This window comes from Mustela erminea, chromosome 8 (genome assembly GCF_009829155.1).
Source record: "Mustela erminea isolate mMusErm1 chromosome 8, mMusErm1.Pri, whole genome shotgun sequence".
In the NCBI taxonomy this organism is placed as follows: Eukaryota; Metazoa; Chordata; class Mammalia; order Carnivora; family Mustelidae; genus Mustela; species Mustela erminea.
The window spans coordinates 27,747,701-27,772,567 of NC_045621.1; the positions used below are offsets into that span (position 1 = coordinate 27,747,701).

Genomic DNA, 24,867 nt, shown 5'->3' on the forward strand with positions numbered 1-24,867 from the left:
AAAGTCTCCTAAACTATATCCCTTCCCTTTGGAGCACTCTCTCAATATGTAATTCCAAGTAATCTAATTCTGGCTTCTGCTCCTGCCTATGCTCCATGAGATGAGGAATCACAGTCCTGCTTATCACTACATTCCCGGAGCCAGGCCCAGGGCACAGGTAGGCACATAAAATACTGAATAAATGAATCAGTGAATGAGACAATGAATGCATGACAAACATTAAGTACAGTGCCTTGACCAGAGCAGATTCCCTTAAAGTCTGCTCTTCCTCTGGCTAGGTAATCCTGCCTCTGATCATTTTTCCTCACAGGCATCTTTTTCTGAATTTCTCATCAAAGTCTCAGCAGGGAAATCAAGCCACACTTCAGAGGGTCAGCAAAGAATGTGCTTTAGTCTGACCCGGGAGGTGGTACATGAGTCAGGAAAAACGGAACAGGCTGCCCACAGCCTTGCTCCCTGCCGCTCTCCTGCCCCACCCCCCAGGCCGCAATAGCAATTCCAACCCCACGCTGGAATCCCAGGGCACGGTGCCTGGAAGCAGGAGGAGGGCCTTGAAATAGCCCCTGGATGAGGAGGAGACAGAGAAGAGTAGGTCCAGTCTGGGTCCTGCTGTCTCCTCACTGTGGCCTGGGGCAGAAGCCCCAGACTCCCAACCCCACAACACAGGCCTCAGCCCCCCATCCGTGAAAATGATGGGTGTAGCTGAGGAGATCTGCAAGAACCTTCCCCTCCAAACTCTGCGGCTCCAGGACACAGGGAAGAGGGCCCGAGGCCTCGGGGCCCTGAAGGCTGAGAGGCATCTGTGAGGCAAAATGGGCAGGTCTCAGTTCATAACTGCTAATACTCACTTCTCTGAAGCATCGTCCCCAAGGGGAAAACACAGCATCCAGGGCCTGTCAGCTCCTGGGATAATCTCCCCTCAGACCCTCCCACTAAGAGTGTTTGTGGGAAAAGAAAGAAAGAGAGAGAGAGAAAAAGGCTGATAGAACCTTTAAGGAAACCAGGCTGCAAGAACCAGGACCCAGGTGGGAGGTCAAAACATCTAACACGTCAGAGCTGGAAGGGACCTCTGCCCCCCACCCCCCGATCCAAGGCCCCCTGGTGAAGGAGAGGAGGACACAGATGCCCAGAGCCACACACAGAAGGCCTAGGCTGGCACCCTCTTCATTTCACCTCATGCTCTGACTTGTCATTTGAATTCTGTCCCTAATAAGTTAAAGGCCTCCAACCCAATCAAGTCTCCTCTCCGCTTACATCCCATTCCCTGCTTCACGTACAACACAGAATTCATCTAAATCGAGGGTTAAGCTGAGCCACAAATATGCGAACTCCAGGAAACTATCAAAATTATGTGCATGGGTGTCCCGACTCACTCATGTGGGAGTGGACCCATCGCTGTTCTAAGAGCCCCAGAGGCATCCAAGCTCCCAGAAGGACAGACTTCCTACCATCTGTGTTGATAAGCCCCAAGCACGGGCTTCAAGAAGCCTACTCTCGGCTAAGACTGCTGAGAAGGCCTGCTTTGAGTGACACATAAGGAGTGCCCCCAGGCAGCAGAAGAACGTGCATCCCTTTGCCCATCGAGGGGGCTGGCAGCACCCCCAGGCAAGCTAGCGGGGGTGCGGCTGAGGTGGGGGTCGACACCAGATGGCACCGCCCTGGCGCCTGGAGCTGGCTATGCCTGAACCCCAGCCCAGCTTGCCCGTCAGAACTCAGGCAACATCCAGGGTGAGTGACAGCTCATCAAGGGGTGGGGGTGGGGGGGACAATAGGCTATGTGCCCAGTCATCTGAGACCTGTCAGGAAAGAGAGCTACCCCCGAGCCAGCCCGGGGAAGCTACTCAAGAATGGCCATTCCCAGACCCAGAGAGCAGGAAGCGGCCACACAGCAAAGCCACACTTACCTTTGGGAAGCTCGGTCACCCCCTTCCCCTCATCCTCCTCTGAGGGAAGATGAGAGGAGAGGCAGGAAAGAGAGGCAGGTGAGGAGGAGAGGAAAAGCAGAAAGGAGAGAGAGAGATCGATTAACAGAGATTATTTCCTGAAAGACAATCCGCTGAGAAAAAAGAGGCAGGAAAGCAGGGGTGAGACCGGGGCAGAGGAGCCCAGGGTAAGAGGTGAGGTCCACCCTGACACGGCCCTGCAGGCTCAGGACACATAGTCTAAAGAGGGCTTCGGTCTCAGGGACAAAGCCGGCCCCCACTCCCAGCCCCTTTGCCTGGGGCTTGCATCTCAAGCAGAAGTGTGCTGGCTGGTGAGAGGAAGCCCCAGGCCCCTTGTGCTCCCCAGTGACTCAGGGTCCCCGGCCATGCAGACACCTCCCAAGGGGGAGGCTGTGCCGGCCGTGTGTCCATGTGGGTCACACATGCGTGTCATTGCCCTCCTACCTGGCTGGATCAGTCTTCTGGCGACTAAGGAAGAAAAGCAAAGTTGGCCCCAAGAGCCCCAGCCCAGCCCTAAAACCAGAGACAACCTTCTGGTCTCAGCCTGTTCAAAATGGCCACTCAGGGACCAGCGCCCTCTACTCTCCCCTTGCCCACAGGGAGGAGGGGAGCTGGGGGATGTGGTGAGGAAGTGGGAGGTGGGAACTGGGGTGTGTGTGTGTGTGTGTGTGTGTGTGTGTGTGTGTGTGTACGGGGGGATAGAGCCAGGCTTCTGGCAGGGAGCTAACCAACTCCACGGAAACTGAGGCCAAGCGTTCAAATCTCCAAGTCAGAGCCCCTTTGGAGCGGCACTGACCCTACCTGTCCATGGGCACGAGGTTGCAGAGGGACCTATCCCCCTCAACCCCTGCAGAGAGCCCCCGTCCTCAGGACTGACCGCACTGTGGGCACAAAGCCAGGCTTTCTTGTTTCCAGAGGGTCCTGAGGACCCATCATCTCTGGGCACTTTTTGATGAGATCCCGAGGCTCGGCCCAGGACCACAGGGGTCCTCCAACCCCTACTCCTCCCTCCGGCCTCCCTACCGCCTCCCTTCCAGCTGGAGTCACTCACCACCTGTAGGGTGCAACAGGATGTCCGCTGGGTTGTGGGGTTTCAGGCCGAGCGCAGACAGGGGTGTCTTAGCCAGACCTGGAGGGGAGCGCACTGTGCCAAGAAGAAGAGAGGAGACACGGGGGGTGAGCCTGGTGATGAGGGAGGAGTGGGGAGAGGACAAGGGGGGGCAGGAGCGGGGACCCCTTTGAGTGAGGACATGTCGGTGAGGGGTGGGCAGCAGCAGGAAGGAGGGCAGAGGGGCCGGCCCCAGTCCCAGGGGTTCCTCCCTTGCTCCCACGGCCCTTTCCTGTTTCCGTGTTTCTCCACAGCTCCAACGGTAGAGTGAAAATGTCAGCAAATGCCCCTCAAGCCGGCCCTGGCCCTCGACCTTGAGCAAATAACTTTTATCCTGGGGCCCCCAGGGGCATCACTGCGGTCCCCTCACGTCGCCATAGCTCACAACATACACACGGCGTTCCTTGGCTATCTCTGACTTCCTCCGGATTATATTCTCTCTTCCCTCATCCTTCCGCTCCCCCAACACACACACAAGTCCTTCCACACGGTGCACTTGGGTGGGCTTAGAGAACAAAAGGAAATGGGAAAACAAGAAGGCACGTCCTGTAAAGGATGGAGGGCGTAAGGGATCATGGGTGGAACCATGCCAACCCTGAGACCCCTGGGCAGCCCTCGGCTGGAGGTCTTTGACCCCCAGCCAACCATGCCACTTGTAAACCCCAGGAAGAGAGAATTTCTCAGTGTGGGGCTCTCTGTACCCCCAAAACCTCGGTGTTCCTCTGGCAAGAGCACCAACTCCCTGTGCAAACCCCAGGGCCCTTCCAAGCTGCCTGGCTGGGCTAGAGGTGTCATGGAACACGCAAGGTCAGAAAGGGCCATCCAGCCTTGTCCCACCAGCCAAGGACGTGCTGAATGGCACTCCGAGCTGAATGGCAGGGTGGTTGGTATGCCCAGTCACACGATTTCTCGGGGGCAGCTGCCATGTCTCCTATCATGGCTGCTGGGAGCATGCAGAGGCCACCAGCCCTGAGGACAGGCAGCCACACAGGTTAGCCAGAGCCCAAGCCTGCCTGCCACACACCAATGGCCTCAACAAATGAGCTATAGCCCTCGAGTGCCTGGTCCCCACACGGCAGCCCCAGGACCCTCCTGGACCCCTCCTCCTTTCCCCAAAAGACAGAGAGACCCACTGGAAACAAAAAGCTACAGTCTCTCACTATAAGCAACATATATAGCTTCTCTGTGCACATGTGGGTGTATACACAGGTACACACAGAAATAGTGAGAAATCACAGGGCCCTGGATGGGGCAGACTGCGTCTGCACACCGTCCTCAGATGTCCAGTGGACATAACACAGCAGAGGGGACAAATGTGTACAAATGCAAACATCCCAGTAAAAAGGTAAGGCTAAGCTTGCATGTCTCTATCCCTCCCTCTCCTTACACACACACACACACACACACACACCACACAAAGATTCAATTTCTGCCCCCCTCCCACCCCCCTGCCCATTACTAAAAATGGCGTCTTGCAACAGACCCTTATTAATGTTTGTCAAATGAATGAATGAATCTGAATGTAATTAACCATGGAGGAATGAGCCCAGCCTCAGAGACCACAGTCCCTTGAACACCCATGGAGCATCTCCAGCCCACAGGCCAGCATGTGTTGGCAAAGGAGGTGCTGCAGAGGCACAGGACGACCACTGAGACAAGACGAAGAGGACAAGAGGCAGGGGGAGGTTTCTCTTGGTTCCACCTCCAGCTCCTCCAGCTCCCTAGTCGCTCGTGCCCCCGGCCCCTGGCATCGGGCTCTTCTGCTGAAGCAGACGAGTGGGCGGCCCCGAAGCCAGGCAAGGTTTTTGCTTCCCGAGAGAGGAATTCCTTGCATTTCTCCGCCCCGTCCTCTCTCCCAACCCTGTGCACTGATGAAACCTCTGACTTATTCTCCCCGCTGGGGCAGCAGGGCTGGCCAGGGCAGCGAGTGAAGAAAAGGAACAGACACATATGACAAAACCTAAGCCTGACTCTGCCCGGATGGCTTCCATCCCACATGGGGTGATGCCCAAGATCCTGGCTGACTGGACCAACAGTGAATCGGAGCATGCAGGAGGGTGGCGGGTTAAGACCAACCCTCAGGAGGGAGAGCGATTCCAGGGAGTCACAAAAGGCCATGGAGTTGCCTCTTGGGTAGCCCACCCTGGGCGGCACTGTCTGAGATGGCAGGCAGGATGGTGACGGCTGTACAGCCCATCAGAATTGAGATCCGCTCCAGGTGTGACACATACCAGGTCTCAAACACTTGGTAGGAAACACGAATGCGATGTATCTCTTTATATTGATTCCATGTTGAAATTATAATATAATAGATTTTTCGAATTCCGTAAAACGTCTTAAAAGTAATTTCACCAGCCTCTTTTCACATTAAAAAAATTTTTTAAAGATAGAGCACTGGGCGTTAGAGGCGACTGATGAATCATTGAACACGACATCTGAAATTAATGATGAGGTACGATGTGTTGGCTGATTGAATCTCAATAAAAATTTTAAAAAGTTTGTAAGATATCTTATTAATATTTTTATCTTGATCTATCTGTTGAAATGATAATGTTTTAGACGGTTGGGGTTAAACAAAAAAATATTACGGTTTACTTCTCCAGTTTTCTATGATGTTTTTCAATGTGGCCACTAGAAAATGCTCCATCACAAACATGACTTGGGCTGGATTTCCACTGGGCCAAGCTGCCCTGGGGAGGGTCATGGCTTCTACTCCCAGCTTTGGCTTCCTGCGTGCCCCAGACAGCAGCCCATACAAGCCCTCGGGAGAATATACATACTGCCAGCTCTGGTCTCCGTCCTCACCCTCCACCCTCCCTGGTCTCTCCTTCCTTGGTTGCCCCAGGCCTGCCACGGGGACCCTGAGTCCTTCTCAGGCACGATCCATCGCTGTCATTCCACGGCTACCCCACTTCCAGCTTCCCCATCTCGTCTACCATAAGGTACACGACCCCAGCCCTGCACACATCCAGATCTTCTCTTTGGATGGAAAGGCCTCTGTCCATCAGGGCTTTGCCTCTCCCATGAGTCCATCACGGGCTAGAGACTGAATATTCCTGCCCGGACACTGAGGACAGATGATCTGGGGACTCCTTTCTTCCCCTGATGAAAACTTAGTAGGCTGCGTGAAATGGAAGAGGTGCCCGGATGTAGATAGAAATGGGGCTCAAGAGCCAGGAGATCAAGGGGTACAGAAGATCAGAGATACACAGCAGGTCACCGAGAGTCACTTTAGGATGGGAGGGTGGAGTTTTGCACACAAGATGCAAAACCTCTCAATGATTAGGAAAATTCTAGACTTTGGGAGGCCAGAGACCCCACAGAAGGGTGGGGGGTGGCTACTGCACCCCCACATGTGTGCATGTGGACAGTGGAAGGAAGGGGAGCCGGACAGGGATGCTGAACTGAAACGAGCCATCTAGACCCAGAGCGACAGATCTCAGCCCTGCCCTCCGTCAGCATCTCCCCACAAACCCAAGGTGCTTACTCAGGCCGGGGCTGAGAGAGAGCCTTGTGGGGACCCAGGGAAGACAGGCTTAGTGAGGAGCTCTTACCCCCACTGGACGGTGGGCTCGTCGGGGAGGTTCCCTCCATCTCCTCAAAGGCCTCCTTGTAGCTGTGCAGATGCGGCTGCGGGAGAAGAAGAGGGGAGGTGGAAGGGGAGGCCCACTGGTGGCTGTGACCCTGAAGAGCACGGGTTTACCAGGTAACAAGCCCACATGTCCCCTTGCCAGCCCTACCACCCACCCCTCCTCCTCCTCGAGGAACCACAATGTTTAAAGGGAGATCCTGGCCATTCATGGCCCACCCCCCAACCCCAACTCCTTTGTCACTGAGAGAACCAGAAATTCTATTTGCAAAGCCATGATCCAGCACGGGTGGAAATCAGGAACACTTGCCTTGGAAATATTCCGCAACAGGGCCAAAGAGAATGGGGCTGGGGGTGGGGGACTCGGGTCCTGCCAGAAGGCAGCAGAGAAAAGATGTCCAAAAGCCATTTTTAGCCAGAATGACTCGCTAGCCTGGATTTTATGGGACATGGGTCACTCATATCAGAATCTTCCAGCATGGATGTTTAAAACGCCTATTCCTAGGCCCTGCCCCAGATCGAATATGCTGGGATCTCTGGAGGTGGACTTGGGAATTAACATTTTTCTCAAGCTCCCTGGTGGTCTTTGAAGTGTGAGAGCTACTGCCTCCCATGACAGACTGCCTCCCATGACAGACAGACATTTTGGCATTGAAATTAGATCTCCCAAGGAAACCCCACACCTAGAAAGAATTCAAAACCACTCTTGTCAGTCTATAGGGCCTGGCTGGGAGCTTAGAGACTGTGGTCATCTGTGTCGTACCCTTACCATCCTACTAAACAGGACTCTTTAGGAATCAAGGAGGGAACTTTGATCTCAGTGTTAATCTAAAAAAGAGGGAGCATATAAGCTATTTAGGGAGGAAATGCCAGATTCCATGTGCAGGGGAGGGACAGGGGTGAGGACTGAGTTTCCTGATAGGGCAGGGCCACACAGGTGACACTGTGACTCCTAGACCATTGAGGCAGGCTCCACTCCTCTCTCTCTGGCCACAGGATGCAGCCCAAGGACTCACCTCTTTGGGTCGCCCTCCAGGATTGAGGGCGATGGTGAGAGCCAGCTCAGGGGAGACACACTGGACAGGGGAACGAACCCCAGGGCTACGGGGGGACGCGGGTTCTGGAGACTGGTTCTCATACTGTCCATCGCTGGCTGCCCGCCTCCGGAGAGGGGCGGGAGGCTCTGCAGGCTGCTTCTCCCGAGCCTGCACCCCTGGGAGGAATGCGGGGCAGAGAGGGCAATGAGCATTGTAGACGAGAAAGGATCGATCAGGCCCAGTTCCCCAGAGGAGGAGGTGTGTCTCAGCCAGGGTGCACACTGGAGCTGGGCCTGTCTCACCTCCGGACTCCCCACTGCCTCCTTCTGCCCACACCCCAGGCTCCCTCTGCAGGGTGGGGGATCCACTGAGGTGGGGCTGACCTTCCCCAGGATTCTCCGCCCTGCACAGGATTGGGGCCCAAAGCACAAAGGGCTGATACGAGAAACAGATGTCAATGCCTTTCAAACCCTGGAGGCCGAGGGCCAGGGCTTCCAGGCAAGTGAGGGAAGGTGGGGAGAGGAGAGACCGTCTCCAAGGTGACTGCATCAACCAACAAGCAACATCGGGCCCACGGGGAAGAACTCGGGAGAGAGCAAATAATGCATCATCTCGCAGATGGCGCTCCCGAGAAGAAACAAAGAAATGACTAAGCCTTGTCATGAAGTCCCCAGCCCCAGCTGGACCCTAGAATATTGCTGGCCTTCTCTGGGGTTCCTCAGCCTTCCTCCCGTGCACCTCTGACAACCTTTACCAACCGCCTTTATGTTGGCCTCTCGTCTACACTCCCCTCGTTGGGCCCCAAAGATGGTCCAGCTTCCCGCCCCGCCCCTCCGCTCCCCTCGGAGCATCAGGCCAAGGGCCTGAAGTCATGCGCTCCATCTGCCTTTCTGCATTCCCTTCCATTCCCCAGGCCGCGGCAGGCTGTTAGCCTCGCCCGCCTTCCTTCCTACTCTGTCTCCCCGCAGCTGGGCTGAGCCTCTCTGAGCTGGCTCCAGAATCCTAGAAAACGTACTCCCCACGGCCCAGAAGCCAAGACAGGCTTCTTGTCTTCAGGATTTTGTGTGAGGACATCCGCAGCTCTGTCTTCACCACACCCCCTGCAGGGGTAGGTTAAGCGAGGGGAAGTTCTGGGCTGCACCGGAAGGCACGTGGGACCCTGGCTGTGCCGGCCTTGTGGCCGACACATCAGGACACCCTGTCCTGTGGCACTCTGTGCACACACACACACCTGCATGCACACACACACACACCACTGGTCCCCCTAGGATGTGCCTGTGAGGCCCGCTCCAGACTGAATCACCTGCCCTCCATGGGTGGGGTCTGCTCTGGCTCCTGGCACAGCCGCTTAGGCTGCCATGAATATCCCAGGCTGGGAAGCCTTCTGACCTGTCATGAACAGCAGGCTGCCGATTCCAGACTAGGGGAGGACACACACTTGCTCATGCGCACACGCACACGCACACACAGTCCCTCAGAGACACACACTCATCCGATCACATAGCCGGGGGCCCCATCCGGATGGCGGCAGGACTGGTGTAGCGTCTACAAGGCAGACGGACCCAGGGGGCATGGGGGGAGGTTTCAAACCTCCTCTTGGGACTCTCTACAACTCAGGGCAGCCTGCCTGCTGTCTCAACCAAGAGAAAAGAGCCCTGGACGGGACAGTGAACCAGACTCACAAACCGCTTGACTTAAAGCAAATAAGCCCTCCTCTTAAAATGCCCTGATTTTCCGAATAGAAAAATGGGAGGTCACCCATTCCTAACAATGGTCTGTTAGGACCAGGATAGGACCATCAAGCCAGATTAAAGACGCAGCAGGCTCTCCCAGGGCTGGGCAGCTCCTGGGACCCCAGGCCACAGCCACCACAGGCTCCCAGCCATCAGAAAAGGGGCTGCCCTGAGCACCATGCCACGTTTGCAGGGGCTTCCTGCCTGCACCCCACTTTTCCCAACTCCACCGAGTCCCTGCCTCCTGGGCGGCCTGGTCCAGAGCTGCCGCGTGTTTCATTCCTGGCAAAAACATTAGAAAGAAACAGACATAACCATTGATTTTCTAATAATAATTGTGACAAAGGAGGCCCATTTGGGAAAGGCTCTAGGGGTTTGGAGCTAAGTTCAGCTCCAAGGTTAAAAGAAATGCATTAGGGCTGGTTTCAGTTCCGGCTCACCCAGCCCAGCAGCCTCTTTCTGGCAGATCCCTGTGCCGGGTTCCCTGGTTGGGGATCTGATGTCTGCCCTTGAAAAGTGGGTCTGTTTCCATTCGAGGCCCTAAATCTCCCTGAGGGACAGAGAAAACGCTCTCCGGTTTGCCCAGAAGCACCCTCCAGTCAGGTGCTGAGCTGAGAAGGGGCCAGACTGCCCGAGAGGGGCTTCTCAACGGCAGAGGAAGCGAGATCCTGGTATAGTCAGCTATCTGAGAACGACCACACCTCCTCAAGTCCCGTGGCGGGGGGAGAGATAGACAGGATGACCCCCAAAGAGCTGGACTCTGCAGAAGGGAAAGACCCCACATTCCACTCCCACGGAGATGGCCGCTCCCCCTGCAGCGTGCCCCATGGCACCCGTGGCCAGTCAGAGTCTCTCACATTCTCTCAACACAGTATCTCACTGTTGTTCCCTTTGGCAGGCCCAGATATGCCCCAGAGCGCTGGAGAGCCATGTCCCCTCTCTCTTGTCCTTCTCTACAGGAGGGGAGACAGGGCATGGCAGCAGGGAGGGAAGAGAGTCCTATTGTTCCTCAGCCAAGCTGGGATGGCTGGACACAAGCTAACAGCCAGTGTCACAGAGAGAACACCCCTCCCTCAGGTCCCAGAGACTGACCAATGCTAAAAATAGGTTTAGTCCCTGCCACACACCTCCACACCACCACCCTCAACCCCAGGACTTTCTCGGTCACTTGGCCTGGTTCCCTGTCTCTGTCGAGGCCTCTGTGTCCATGTACTCCACTCTCTCCACGCGTGCGCGCGCGCACACACACACACACACACACACACACACTGACCTCTGGGGGCTGCAGCCCTAGCACACACCCAAACACCCACTTTGGCAAAGCACAGGTGCCCCAAGTCCCATAGACAAACGCCTGGAGTCAGGTTTCATCACACGCCGCCCCTATCCCCCTGTGGCCCCCAGACTGGTCACGACCACCCCCGCAGACCCAGCTCTTCTTTCCAGCCTTCCGATTTCCAAAAGCCTGGATTCCTCAGCTCCAGGCGACGGGGCTGGGTGTCCAACAGCATGCCTGAGGCTCCGAAAGCCAGGGTCTCCGGGAGGCCACCTGCTGGGCCAGGGCACCAGAAAGCCACACGGCGATCACACTAGCAGCCCCAGGGCAAGCCAAGCCAGCTCCCCTCGGGACAGGCCCACTGTCCCAGATCTGCCCCCAACGCCCAGGTCCGACTGAACACAGCGCTCCCCACCACTGGGCCGAGAAGGGGTGAAGGGAGGGGAGAGGAGGCGGACAGGGGGCATTCTGCTAGAGCCATCGCCCCATTTTCCATGGACTGGGAAGAGGAGGGTCTAGGCAAACACCAGATACTGCCCTTAGGATTCAAAAATCCCCACTACCCCTACACCTTTTCCTGGAAGTGCTCAAGGCCATGACCTGGGGGGGACCTGAGCACCGCCTATCTCTCCCCTGGGCCTCCAGGCTTGGAGGGGCAGGGAAAATGATGGGGCTACTCCCTCCCAGAGCTAACAGCCTATGGGCAGACGCTAGTGGGCATCACCCTCCATGCGGGCATATTGGGGCACGTCAAGCCATCATGCAAAATACACATGGTAGGCTATGATGACTCCCTTTTCCATGGTAGGAAATGGAGCTCTGAGTAACTATGAGACTTGCCCAGGGTCACAGAGGTGGTCACTGGCAGAGCCCGCACCACGCCCTGGTCTTCTGACTCTTGGACATGGGTCCTGGGATCAGAGATTCGGGATAAGGTCAGAGGGGGAGCCGTGTCCCCAGAGGACCATGCTCAAGAGTAGACAGAACAGCAGGTGCCAGGGCGCCACTCTTCGTCGTGAGCCTGGTGACCCATGCAAAGCACAGCCTGGCTCCTGCTGAGACCCTGGCCCAGCAGCCTGGGTGATCTGGCCAGGGTGGCCAGAGGGCTGGACTGTCCCCGCCCTCACCGAGCACACTTACTGCAAAGGCATGTGTGTCCGTGGGGAGCCTGAAAGTTCATCTAGTCACCCAGGACCCTGTTCCTAGCAAGTAAGGCCGAAGCCAAAAGCATCAGGCCTGTGTCCATGCAGAGGTGGGAGCACTCGCTCATGCAGAAAGGAGGGGGAGAGAGTCTTGAGAGAGGCAGGAGGGAGAAGTAGGCTGTGGCGGGGGTGGGGGGGTGTAAGGAAGCGGGGGCGGGGGGGAGGGCAGCAAAGAGAATGGGAAGAGACGGAGAGAAGAGGACAGAAGGAGGAGGAAGAAAGGGAAGGCGGATGGGGAAAATGAACCAGGATGAGAGCGGGCAAAGACTAGAAGAAGTAGTCCATGAGAAAGAAGGGAAGAGAAGCTGAGAGCTACAGTGAGGGCCAGAGACTGGTAAGGGGGAAGGGGTGGAGGGGAACCAACCGGAGAGGGAGGAAGATCGGAGCCGGTGGAGAGGACGCAGCTGGAAGCCGGTGTGTCCCATGCCCTGCAGCTTGGCGTTGTATGCTGCCCACCCCGACCCCGGGGAGCCGGCAGGGAGGGAGGCAAGCGGGAAGAGAAGGCGGGGGGTAGGGAGGGGATGACACCAGGCAAGGGAGGCCCCACGGCCACGGCACAGAGGACAGATGGACACCGAACACACGGAGAACGCAAGGGACGAGGCATTAAACAAGACGAAACAAAACAGAAACAAAGAGAAAATCAAGATTAGTTGGTGTTCTGAGTCTGGGATCTGGCCACACGCTTGGAGGGAGGTGGGAGGGTGTGCGACAAGAAGAGAGGGTGAATCCGGGGTCTTGCTTCCCCAGTGGGCAGGTGGACCTCCTGCTGTCCCTCGGGATGCCACATCTCTCACTTTTCTAACCCCAGCAAGGGGCAAGCAGGTGCTGGCCGGGGACCAGGCGAGCAATCCTATTGTCCCACAACTCACCTGTCCTCACAGTCAGCACGGCCCCGTCCTGGGACCTCTGTCCTCTCGTGGTCACCTGCCTCCTCTGGACCCAGCGGTGACCCTACCAGCCTGAGCCCAAGGGCCACAGTCCCTAGCATCCTAGCATCCCCCTGCCCTTCATCCTTCCCTCACCCCCACCTCTGTAATCCTCTTCCCTGGAGTCCCTTCCACTTCTACTCCTGCCCAAGGCTGCTGGGCACCACCAGAAAGTCCTTAAAATGAGCCCGTCTTAATGCACTATGAAGACCTGCTACACCCTCCTTTTATCCGCATTCACTGACTCCCTGTCCCCACGGGGGCTGCACAAGAAACCCTGCTCCCTCCCCAACGCACCACCTCACAAGCTAATCCACGCCAGCTTCTTGGCCACTTCCCTCTCATGCCTCCAACTGCCAAATGCAAGAGGCTCTGGGACTCAGCCCTGGGACCTCTGCGGCACGTGTGTTCCCCCCAGGTGCAACCACACGTGTCACACTTCACATGACACCATACACTGGCAACCTTACGTCCCGGCATCACGATGCCCACATTTCTAAGTTCCAACCTTTCCCCGTGGCAGCTTCGAGGGCATCTCCCAACTATCATGGCCAAAATCACACTGCCGACGTTCCCTCCAAGTCTGCTCTTCCCACATCCTTACCCATCTCAGCAAGGAGCAACTCCATCCTTATGTTGCTCAGGTCCAAAACCCTAGAGCTGTCCTTGACTTTTCTCGTTCATTTCCCACGTCTAGCCTTGATGGCTCTGCCTCCCAGACTGTCTACAACCTAAGCACTTCTCACCATCTCCACAGCAGCTGCCTCACTGTTTACCTCCCTTCCATCCTGGCCACACCGATCTTTTAGAACAAGTCAGATGACATCACTGCTGTGCACACAGCACACAGAGTAAAAGCCCAAGCTCTTAGAATCACCTATAAGACCCCCTACAAGCTGGCCTCCAGGCCCATCACCTCTTTGACTTCGAGCCCTACTCCACACCTCACATCAGGTATACCCCAACCTCAGGGCCTTTGCACTTACTGTTCCATCTGTACATCCCCTCATTGCCCAGGGCAGCCTTCCCTGATCCTATGTCAAGTGCAACCACCTACCCACTCTCAACTCCTGACACTTTCCTGCTTCATTTTATCTCTGTGCCCCTTACCACCATCTGACAGATTATATATATATTCGCTTATGTGTTTATTGTCCATCTCCCTCATGAAGGCAAGGGTTTTTACCTCTTTTGTTTACCACCATTTTTCCAGACCCTAGACTAACACAGACGAGGAATGCACGCTGAATGAATGACTGAATGGACCTGGATGTAATCTCCTCTTTCCATGATGAAATGTAAAAGTTGGGTTCTCAATTCGAGGTCCCAAAGCTTGACACATATATTTCCCTGTATCTGTATTCATCCTTCACTCTTACTCCACAAGGAGGTATCTCACCTCCTCATTGAGCCTTAATCATCCCCCTGGGCTCCTAGGCCTATATCCCCTCATCCTTCCTTATTGGTCTTATTCTAGCAACTTCTTTCTTTCTCTTCCATCTTTTTCTTCTTTCTATTCCCTCCATATTCAACGTCTGCTTCTCCTCTAAAATCATTCTCATGGCTTCTATATTTAGAGGGGGGGAAAAATAGGCTCTTCATATCAGCCTGCATTCTTCAGCTACCATCTTCTTTGCTTTTATCATACAATCACTCAAAAGAACAGTGGTCATCCTGGCTGCACTGCCTCTCTGCACTCACCCCTCAATCCTGCCAACTGCTTTCTACCACTACTGCTCTACTGAAAATATGTCTTTGAAAATCCCTGGGGCCACCTAACTGGAAAGCCCAGTGAATTTTCCCCAGTCCTCCAGTGACACTGATGATCTCATGATCTCTCCAGTGACATTGTGAACCCCCCTACCCCTGCTTCTGGAAATCCTTTTCTGTCTTGACTTCTGTGGTGACCGACTGTCCCTGTCTTCTCTCACTGTCCTGAACGTTTCTTCTCAGTCCCCTTCCCCTCCATTCCTCTCATAGCCATTTCATCCTAAGCTCTTTTCTCTCCATGCCCTCTGACATAGAGAGTTCATTCATGGCCAGTGCTTTAACCCATGTCTTTGTGAGGATGACTCCAAATTCTATAGTTTTTTCTATTTTTTCAGGCTCCAATTCCAGATGTTTAGCTGCTTACCATACATGTCTATGTACAGGCTCTACCGCCACCTCAAACTCAAAATAAGGAACACTGATGTCTTCATCTTATATGAAATCTGTTCCTCCTAACTCCTGGCTTATTAATGGAACTAGCATTCTGTTCCTATTCATGGAGCCTCAGAATCCTCTTTGATGTCTTCCTCTCCTTCACCCCTACACCCAATCAGTTTGTAAGTACATTGGCTCTACTCTTATAGTATCCTTGGCACCCATCTCTTCTTTTTCATCTCCATGGTCAGCACCCTAATACAATTGCCTGACCCAGTCTACTTAATAAACAATGACATCTCCCAACTCAGAGTTTCTCCTATTTTGCATTCTTCCTGCCCAGATCCACCAGATACATCTTCCTAAATTACAGCTCTGATCATGGCATACTCCCAACTAAAACCTGGCCACAGCTTCCTACATTGCCACTAGATAAGATTCAAGCTCTTTAGTCTGGTATTTTAAGACCAACCAGAGGCAGGTCCCAGGCTACCTTCCTTGACTCTCTCTCACTGCCAGTATGCTCTCAATCTACTATATTCGTCAAACACTTATGCTTTCCTGTGTTCTTCAAGAACCCTGTCTCTCCCATGACCCCATCCACTTCCAAACTCCTATTCCTCTCCCAAGGCTCTTATTTAAAATTCATACTCAACATGCTCCTCAATCTCTTCCACTGATCCTGATCTTTCCTTTTTCTTCACTCCTGCAGAACTTTCTCCATATCTCACTATTGGGAATGACTTCATTTTAAAGTTCAAGTTCTTTCTCCTCTTACTAAACTCTAGACTCCTTAAAGATAAGATGCACATCTGATCACCAACATGCATAGAAATCTCTACCTCTAGAGACATCTGAGATCAGTCCAGTCACAGACTCAGGATCATAAGATAACATGGACTCAACAACTCTGGCTCCTATTTCTTTTTCTTGTCTTATTGCACTGGCTAAGATAGCCAATACAATGTTAAGTGATAGTGGTGATAACAGGCATACTTATTTTGTCCCTGGTGTACCAGGAATGCTTCTAATGTTTCACAAGAAAGTGTGACATACGCTACAGATTCCTGGTACCTACTGTTTATCAAGTTAAGAAAACTACCCCTATATTCTCTGAGATCCAAGCTGAAATAAGAGATAAGGAGTCATTGGATCAAAAGGGAATGAGCCAGGGATCTAGTATTGAGGTATGGAGGAGGTACTGAGCCAAAGAAGAAAAGGCAGACCTGCAGGAGAAAAGCCAGGAGAAACCAGATCCAGTTCATGGCCATTAAAGGGTTCTCCCTCAGATCTGAGCTTCCTGGGTTACATGCTGAAGCTTATGTTCAAGCTTCTTGCAGAAGAACATAGAAGCAGCAGGAAGAAGTGGTACTGGCCTGTTGCCTGACTCCCAGGTTGTTGTACACAATGATCCTGCCTTTGCACCTCTGCTTACACAAGTACAGCAGACACTCTGCAGGGTTACTGAGGAATTTGTGCAAACAGGACCTGCTGACCTAAGAAATACTTTCATGACAGAGCACGGACCAAAGAGGCCCCTTTATAGCCCTGGGGACCAAATATATCTGTCCCCTCTCTACATCTAATCCTTTCTCCTGACTGATTCACTCACAGTTGGGGGAGAAGATGATAGCAGGGTTGGGGACAGAGACATTGTACCAACATCTCTCCCTCCCTATGACTCCTTGGCAGCCAAAGCCTGAGCAACTAAGGATATGGAAGTTGACAGTCAAGACTTCAGAAGTTGGTAGGAGAGGAAAGGCTGAGGGGAGATATACATTAAGATGGGCATCCTTCTGGAGCTATTAAGATACGGCTTCCTTTACAGCAAGCTCCAGGAGAGCTATACAGAAGGATTTTCTGGTAGGGAGAGCAAATTCACTCTGCTTCCTCAGAGAATGTGTCCATCATTAGGTTAGAGTGTTACTATTCCCCAGGCTACCTCAACTCTATAAAGTAGTAAGAGGGCCCCATTCCTCTCCCTTGAATAAAACCTCTGACAAAGAAGCCAAGGGTCCTTCTCTCAGGAGCTCAGAGGTGGGAAAAAGCAGAAGATGGCAGCCCCATGTGGACCACATCACAAAGCCTTTCACCTCTAGAATTAGAGAGCTACTCATCCTGTGTTTTGACATTCAGTTAAAAGCAATGATGTGCTTCTGGACCAGCTCTCCAGGCGAGGTGAAACCCTGATGGCCAATTTCCATGCCATAAATATTTTCATCAGAGCCAATCTGAAGTTACTGAGAGTGGAACTAGGGACCATGCTCTGCTCCGAAGTACAGCAGAACATCCCTGCCCCCACACCAGGTCCTGGACCCAGCCCAATAGCCAGCCAGCCTGCCCTCAGCTGCTTCCCCAAACCCAAAGTCCAACCTCAGGGAGGGGTCTCCCTCTCACCCTGCAACTGGTATGATGACTCAGCTTCCCTACATTTAGGGGGAGGGGTGGAGGGCAGAGTCAGCTGCCCAGGCTCCTCTTCTCCTGTCCACTGAGGGGCTTGGCAAAAAGTCCCCTAGCCCCCATCTCTAGCCCACCTCTGCCTGGCCTGACCTCCACAGTTAAACAAACCCACAGGATTTCCCACTGAGTGTGGCTGCCCCCATGGAATGGTCATGGCCTTAGGCCAGCAAGAAAGGAAGAGAGCCCTTCCCACCCCTCCCAGCGTGGCCCTGCAACACTCTGCCATTTCTTGTCTAGATCTCCCCAGTAAGCTCTGTGGTTGCCCCTTCCCCTCTCCTACTTCCAGAAATGAAGCCCATTCTCCATAGGAAATGGAGCTATGTTTCTCAGCACCTGCTGCTCATACACAGACATCCAAAAGCAAGCACTAACAGGAGAGCTGAATAAGGGGAACCTTGGCCTCCCCACCAAAATGAGACATACCTGGAGGGGACCCACCAGAGGATGAGCACTCAGATAGAGCCCTGGCCTTAAGGACACCCTCCTTTCTCTGTTATGCCTCTGGGAGGGCCCAAGGGGGAAACTGAGTCTATAGAAGCCTCCCTCCCTCCAGACTTCTCCATACCTTTCCCCAGAAACTGAAGCCTGAGGACAGCAGGCAGTTGCAGAGAGCTTCTCTCTGCCTAGAAAATCTGCACTCTGGCCCCAAAGTTACCACTTCCAAGCTTTCCCTGATTGCTCCAGTTGGTAAGCCTTGCTTTCGCTCCAGCTCCAGGGCTTTGGTCCCCACCCCTGTCATAGTACAGCTTACGCTCCTGTGTACCTGTCCCTTTACTATAAGACACTGATCTTTGAATCTCAATGCCTGCCTTGGAGCCTAATGGACGAGGAATGCAGGGAGGGATGGCTAGCACGTGACAACCTCTTCCCCAGTCAAAGCAGCACCTGCCATGGGGTGAAGGCTACTCTTGTACCTCCCCCAGCAAGATCATCCAAGACCAAAGAGGGCGGGCATGGAGGGAGTAGGAAACAAGTCCCAGGGCTGGTGGTCCCCACGGCTCTTACCTGCTACCCGGTGGGCTACCAGCCCCTCCAGGTTCAGTGGCTCCTCGTCTGGAGTGCGGGATGGGTCTGAAGTTGCCTCCTTTGGTGGGAACTGAGGCTGAGTGGGGAGGCCAGAGAGAGAGGCTGGGGGCTGCTGAGGCCCTGGAGGGCTCTGGGTGGTTGGAAGGAAGGTGGACGAGGAGGAGGAGGCTGGGCTTTTCGGACGGAAGCTCTGGCTGGACCCAGCAGGACATGGTTGATAATCGTAAGGTGAGTATGGCCTGCCAGAAGGGAAGGACTCCAGAGCCAGGGAGGACCGTGGGGCCGGCTCAGGGGTTCCCAAGGAATGCCCACTGGGGATGTAGCCAGACCTGGACTGGGTCAGGGGATGGGGCTGGCAGGGGGAGCCAGCGAGAGGCTGGGAGGATAGTGGGGAAACCCCCGGCCAGGCCCCCGGCACGCTCTGGGACTTGTGCAGGGGGGCGGCTGCCGCGGCGGGCTCCAAATCCAGCATCAACATGTTCAGTGCTTCGATGGACTGCTCGATCTCCTGCTGGGAGGCTGCCCTTGGGAACTCAGGGAGGCCGGGGGTGGGGGTCTCTGCCAGTGGCTGAGGGCTGGGCCTGCTGTGCCCGAGACTCTCCAGGTGGGCTCTCTCCTGCTGGCGAGGAGGGGGACGAGGCTGCTGCTGCTGTTGCTGCTGCTGCTGCTGCCAGGAATTCAGACCCCTCTGCACAGCCTCCCGGCTGCTGCCACTGCGGGCCGGAGCTGGGGGCAGCTGGGGCTCGCTCTCCGGAAAGGACTGGGAGCGGAACATACCGCTGGGGTCAAGGCCATAGTGGGAGGTGGTTACTGGCTGTGGCCAGGCTGGGTGGGGCCCCTCCCGCTGGTAGCCAGCTAAACCCTCCTGTGCCGAGTAGGAGGGCCGCACAGGGGCAGGGTGGCCGACATGGGCAGGCGCCGCCCGGCTGGCGGACTCATAGGGGTAGCCCCCGCCATTGACCATCGGTTCCGCTGGGTAAGACTTGTCCAGACCGTTGGTCAGTGAGGACAGGGCCTCTGGGTAGCCCCCCTCACTGGTGTTGGTGACCCCGTCCAGGGAGGACAGTGTGCCCATGCTGCCCACGCTGTGCCCGTCCTGGTTGGGCAACTCATCATCCAGGATGTCTGTCTCCCGCTCGGATGCCAAGGCCCCGCCGTTGACATGAACCTGGGCTGGGACGATGTGGCGGCCGGCGGCGGGTGCAGCCGGGCTTCCCGCGGGGCGGGACCGGAGATGCTGCGTGTGGTACATGGGCGCTGGCTTCTCTCTCTCGACGCCGAAGCCACTGAGCAGGCGGTCCAGCTCGCGCTTCTCCTCAGGACTCAGGGCAGCAGGGGCGCTGGTGGGGCCGGGGGCCGGCTCATCGGTCTTGTCTGTCTTGGTGGAGGCTGTGGAGTTGCCCGAGTCGCTGCTCACGGAGAGGGTGTGCTCCACGTGGTTGGGGGTAGCCGACAGGGCAGGGCGCACGGCGTTGACAGCCCCAGTGCTGCCATGCAGGGAGTCCTTCTTCTTCACCTTGGCGTACAGGCTCCCATCCAGAGGCCCCTGAGTGTGTCCCACCACTTCTGCAAGACAGCCAGAGGGCAAACGACAGGTGTCAGTGAAAGGCTGGCTCACCCTCTCATCTCCCCGAGGGAGGGAGGGAGGAGCTGCCGTTCCCCGAGTCCTAAAATCTCCTTGCACCACTCAAGACAGAGCTGAGGTCAGGGATGTGAGGGACAAGGACAAAAGGACCCCTACCCAGGCTGTGGGGCCCTAACACCCAGTTCCAGGGCTGTGAAGCCAAAGTGGGCGGGGAGGGGGAGCCTGGGAGCAAGGGGCCCCAGTCCAAAGCATGGCCATGGCATTTCACCAGCCTCCCAAGGACCCAAAAGTACTGGGTCAAGATGGGGTTCTGCAAAGCCAGCAGTCCCCGCATCAGAGGCGACGCGCCTTCACTCAGAGCGCTGGGCTCCTGGGATTCTGGAAAGAGCGTCCAGAGAGCAAGAGGGCAGGGGAAGCATTTTAGGGATCCAGAACACAAAAGGAGATGTTCTCCTCAAGGAGGGGTGTCCCCTGTGTCATTCTGTCTGGGGACCCCATGAGCAATACTTTCTCTGAAAGGAAATAGTGAGTGCTGGGTGGCTCAGGGCCAGAGGGCTGACTCAGGAATGAAGAACGTCCCCACCCAGAGGGACTCAGTGATTTCACACCCTGTACAGTCAGCAGCCCAGCTTCCAGCCCCGACACACACACACACACACACACACACACACACACACACACACGCCCCTCCCCTCCCTTCACTCCAAGGCAGGCCCTCAGTTGGCAAGAAAAGAAAGCCCCGAGTTCTAATAGGGCAAAGTCCAGCCAGACACCAAGAGTCACACACACACACCATCCACACACAGGAAAACCAGACACAAAGACGTCCCGAGACACACACGCCAGCTGGTAATCACCCAAGTCAAACACCCACAATTCACCCAAACTGAACCCCTGGTGCACTCTCAGGGTACGCTCGATAGGTGTCCCTGAGGCACTTTACACAAACTTCATTTCCAGTCCCACAAGTCAGGGAGTATCATGCCTCCTTCAGGAACAGGAGAAAGTGAGATTCACAGAAGTGAAGCCATTTATCTACAGACATACGGTATCTGGTAAAGTTCTGATTTAAAATCAGAACTAATTTAAGATTTAATTAAAACAAAACTAAATTAAAGGCAAAACTAATTTAAAATCAGAACTTCAAAAATCATCCCATTTTTATTATTTCACACCATCCGTCATATAACACACACGCAGAGTAAATGAAACACGTAAAAGGCAGCAATACCCCAAAATAAATACTTAAATCTAAAGCCACAATCATTTCAGAAAATACAAGCGCCTACCATGCCCAAGGATCAGCCCTCAGGCCAGAAGTGGCAGCCTCTAAAAATAAACACTCGTACAGAAGCCCACAGCCAAAAACAAGGGATCAGACAACCACAAAACAGGAACATCGTGATCAACAGACACACACACAAACCACAGGCCGACCAAATGACGTCACCGGGAGCAAGCGCAGCGGTGCCCAACGAGGCACAGCGTCCACGCACACCCCCCCGGGGCTGGATGCTCTCTGCCCATTCACCTAACTCTCCAGACCCATCTCTCTGTCCCCTGTTTTCCCCGGGGCTTTGGGACCTTGGCCAGCAGCAGGTCCCAAGGGACACTGGGCCAGAGAGTGGCCACAGCCCCAGACTTCAGGGGATGGGGCTTGTTGGGATCGGGAATGGGTCTGAATCTGGTCTTTGTGCTGGGGCCCCTAAGGGCTGCTGAGATCAACTGGCCTGTCCTCGCCTCTGAAGGTGTCAAAGCTACTGAAGGAGAGAGGCTGCCTGCATGCCGGGTTCTTCCAAAGAGCTGGGCTCCTGCCACACAAAGAAAGAGACCCCAGCTAACGGCTTCCATGGGGGGAAGCGTCGAAGACAAGAGCTCTGCTCCACTCAGATTTCTGGGGGTGGTTCCCAGGAAGGGGGGGCCCCTTAGACCAGTCAGTGGTAGGCCGAAGAGCTGTCCTTCCTTCCCACTGTGCCTGGAAAGTGGCTGGCCCCAGAAAAGGAGGCTCACACTGCGAAGCCAGCAAGCTCCTCCAGCCGCGGCAACCCCTAACCTCCCAAGTTCATGCTCCTGTGGTCTGGGAAGTGGGGGTAACAACAGCAAAGCAAAGGGTAGAGTGTCCAGCTCCCCATTTACACTTGGGGGGAATGAGAACCACTGGGTACAAACCAGGGTAAACCAAAAACTATTGTTTCCTTCAGGGAGAAAGGAGACCCACTCCCGCATCTCACTTGGGTTCATAAAAGAAGAGCTTTTGGCAAGAAAGCTATGAAAGCATCCCTTGAGGGAGACAGAAAGGAAGAATTCACACTGACTACCAGTACCTGATATCTTGCCCCTTTGGGCCCCTTCATTGATTGCAACAACATCAATATTAAACCTATTCTGCCGTGTAATTAACCCCCACACGGACCACTCTTTGCAGCAACATCGGAAACAGTAACTGCCAGGCCACTGAGGCTGAGTTAGAAAATCGAAGAAGTGCAGATTGTTTAACTAAATCTTTTCCACACGATATGAATGGAAATGTCTATTGCTGTCCTCCAAGAAGGAGCCGGCTGCTCCTGACCACCGAGCGCCTGCCCCACACTCCAGGCTGTCCTACACCTTCACTGGTCTCCGTCTCCCCATCAAGAGGGGGCTGTGAGGACAGCCAGGCCCGTCCCGGGTCTGTCTAGCCCCCAGGAAGGCTCCGCTGAAAGCCCAGTGTGTTGGCGTGACCCCAGCATGGCAGGTAGCCCTGTTCCCCCCGTCAAGAGATGAGCGCCGCCCCCCTCAGCCCCCCACACCGGTACACACATGCTCGTCCTTCCCTTCTGGCCGCCACTGTGGCCACATTAAGTGCTACTTAGCAGGACCACAAGAAGCCGGAACACAATGTCGGTTTCACTCTGTTAAGGCAGGAAGAGCAAGAGAGAGAGGCAGGCAGAACAAGGAAAGAAAGAGCCAGAGGAGACAGTGGGGGAAGAAGGCTTTGGGGCTCTCAAGCTGGGGGGTCACGAGATCCGACTCAGTCCCAACAGCCTCTGGGGGCACAGCCAGCTCAGGCAAATCCTCTCGGGTGAGAAGGCATTGGACACCCAGTGTGGCAGGGAGCGGGGACAGAGGAGGAACCTGCCAGACCAGGGCCATCGGTAGCGGCACAGGTCACCACGGAGGAGAAGGACAGACAGCCGGGTAACACAGGTTGCAGGCAGCCCAGAGTGCGAAGCTCCCAGCCCTGCAGGTCGGCCAGCCGAAACGTCCTGTGTTGTGGGCCATCTCCCTGGCTGCTTCTCTAGGGAAGCCGAGACACCCACAGTCCCTTTAAGGCCCCATTTGCTTTGTCTGAATATGTCTCCTGGCTCCCCCGGCAGCTGCCCAAGCCCCAGCCCCACCCTCGACATTGAGCTTGATTGCACCAAGAGGCCCTTCTTCCACAGCGGCCGTAATCCAGATGTGCGAGTCATACTTTTGGAAAGCTCTGAGGAAAATCCCCAGCTGACTTGGACATGGACCTACTCCTAGGCTCCCTCCAGCAAGCCACGGAGGTGTGTGTGGTGCTAGAAGCCCAGTACAGGCCAGGAGGCAGGGAAGGAGAGACATGTGCTGCCTGCATGCTGCAAAGAGAACGGAAGGACTATGGGAGGCAAAGGTGGCCCGGGTTCAGGATAGTTGTTTTCCAACTTCGAGGTTCATAAGAATCTGCTCCAGAGATTCCTGAAAATGGAGATGCTGGGGTCCCGCCCCCAAAGACTCACCCATAGGCCTGGGGGGAGGCCAAAAAGCAGTATTTTAACTCTCCCAAGGCTCTGGGGCTCACACAGGTGGACGATATCTTGAGAAACGCTGACCCCAAAAGTCAGCGCTTTGGATCTGAAAAGAAGGATCCCCACTTCTCTAACGTCTAGCGGAGAAAGTCTGCTTATTTGGTGGTCAGGAGAGATGGCCCAACCATGGAAAATAAAAGGCTCAAACCTGGTCGGCTCTAAGAAAGAAGGTTCCTCTAGTGGTCAGCAAGCAGCGACCCCACCTCGTCCGACCAGCAGGCTGGTTTTGAATAGTGAGTGACTTACTAAGGTTTTCAGGCTGGGGCCCTTCAGGATAAAAATCCCTTTGGGTCCATGTCCAGCTGAATAGCAATACATTAAAATATACTACCCAGAGCAGAGTGACCAACCAATGCGGAGGAAAATCAAAGCATGCCAGTAGGAAGAGGCAACATGCCCACCCTGGATACCGGTAGTTTGGAGGTAGACCTGGGCCCGGCACACCCAAAGGGAATTTCAGATCCTTCAACAGGGAGTGGAGCATCAAAGGCTGTGAGCAAACGTCTAGGAAGTAGGTGGCCTTTGACAAGGGCTGAGGCTTGGCCAAGAAGAAGCAAGGTCTGAACATGTGAACCGGAAATTTCATCACAGAATCTCCCTCAGCCATGGAGGGAGCCAGGCGGGGCTACTGAGGGGCAGCATGTGGGAGCCAGAGGATGGGGCTGGGTACCAGGGAGGCCCCAGGGATGTGGTTCTGGAGAAAAGCCAGAGAGGAGAAGCGCCCCTTCAACCCCACCGTTGTGCCAGATACAACCGTTACTCAGAAGGACGGTCCCCATCTTAATGTCAAGTCGCTTGCCTCTGCCACTTAACCACACAGAGCCTGGCTTCCAAGCCTGGGGGGGTGAAGATTCAGATGCTTACCTGCAGGTTTGCTGAGTGACAGGACTCAGGAGCTAAGTACCTGAAACTAGGCATGGCACATCCTGGCATGCTATGTTCTCCTCTTTCCCTCCTGTTTCGCATGTTTTAACAGCTCCTATCACCCACCCAGTAAAGCCCATACCACCCCTCCACTGCTGGAC

General features: G+C 54.9%; 1 protein-coding gene across 12 annotated transcripts in view; it reads right to left on the reverse strand.

Moving 5' to 3' along the window:
• Positions 1-24,867, reverse strand: part of TNS1 (tensin 1) — a 178,626-nt gene that overhangs the window by 25,003 nt on the left and 128,756 nt on the right. For 6 of the 12 annotated variants that reach the window (XM_032354754.1, XM_032354749.1, XM_032354758.1 and 3 more), the window contains 7 exons: positions 18,428-20,014; positions 12,253-12,336; positions 7,657-7,853; positions 6,606-6,681; positions 2,995-3,087; positions 2,388-2,411; positions 1,905-1,943 (listed from right to left, as the gene is read on the reverse strand). In XM_032354754.1, the coding sequence (XP_032210645.1) occupies positions 1,905-1,943; positions 2,388-2,411; positions 2,995-3,087; positions 6,606-6,681; positions 7,657-7,853; positions 12,253-12,336; positions 18,428-20,014 (2,100 nt within the window). The remainder of the gene's footprint in view (positions 1-1,904; positions 1,944-2,387; positions 2,412-2,994; positions 3,088-6,605; positions 6,682-7,656; positions 7,854-12,252; positions 12,337-18,427; positions 20,015-24,867) is intronic. The other 6 variants (XM_032354747.1, XM_032354748.1, XM_032354751.1 and 3 more) reach the window with 6 other exon arrangements.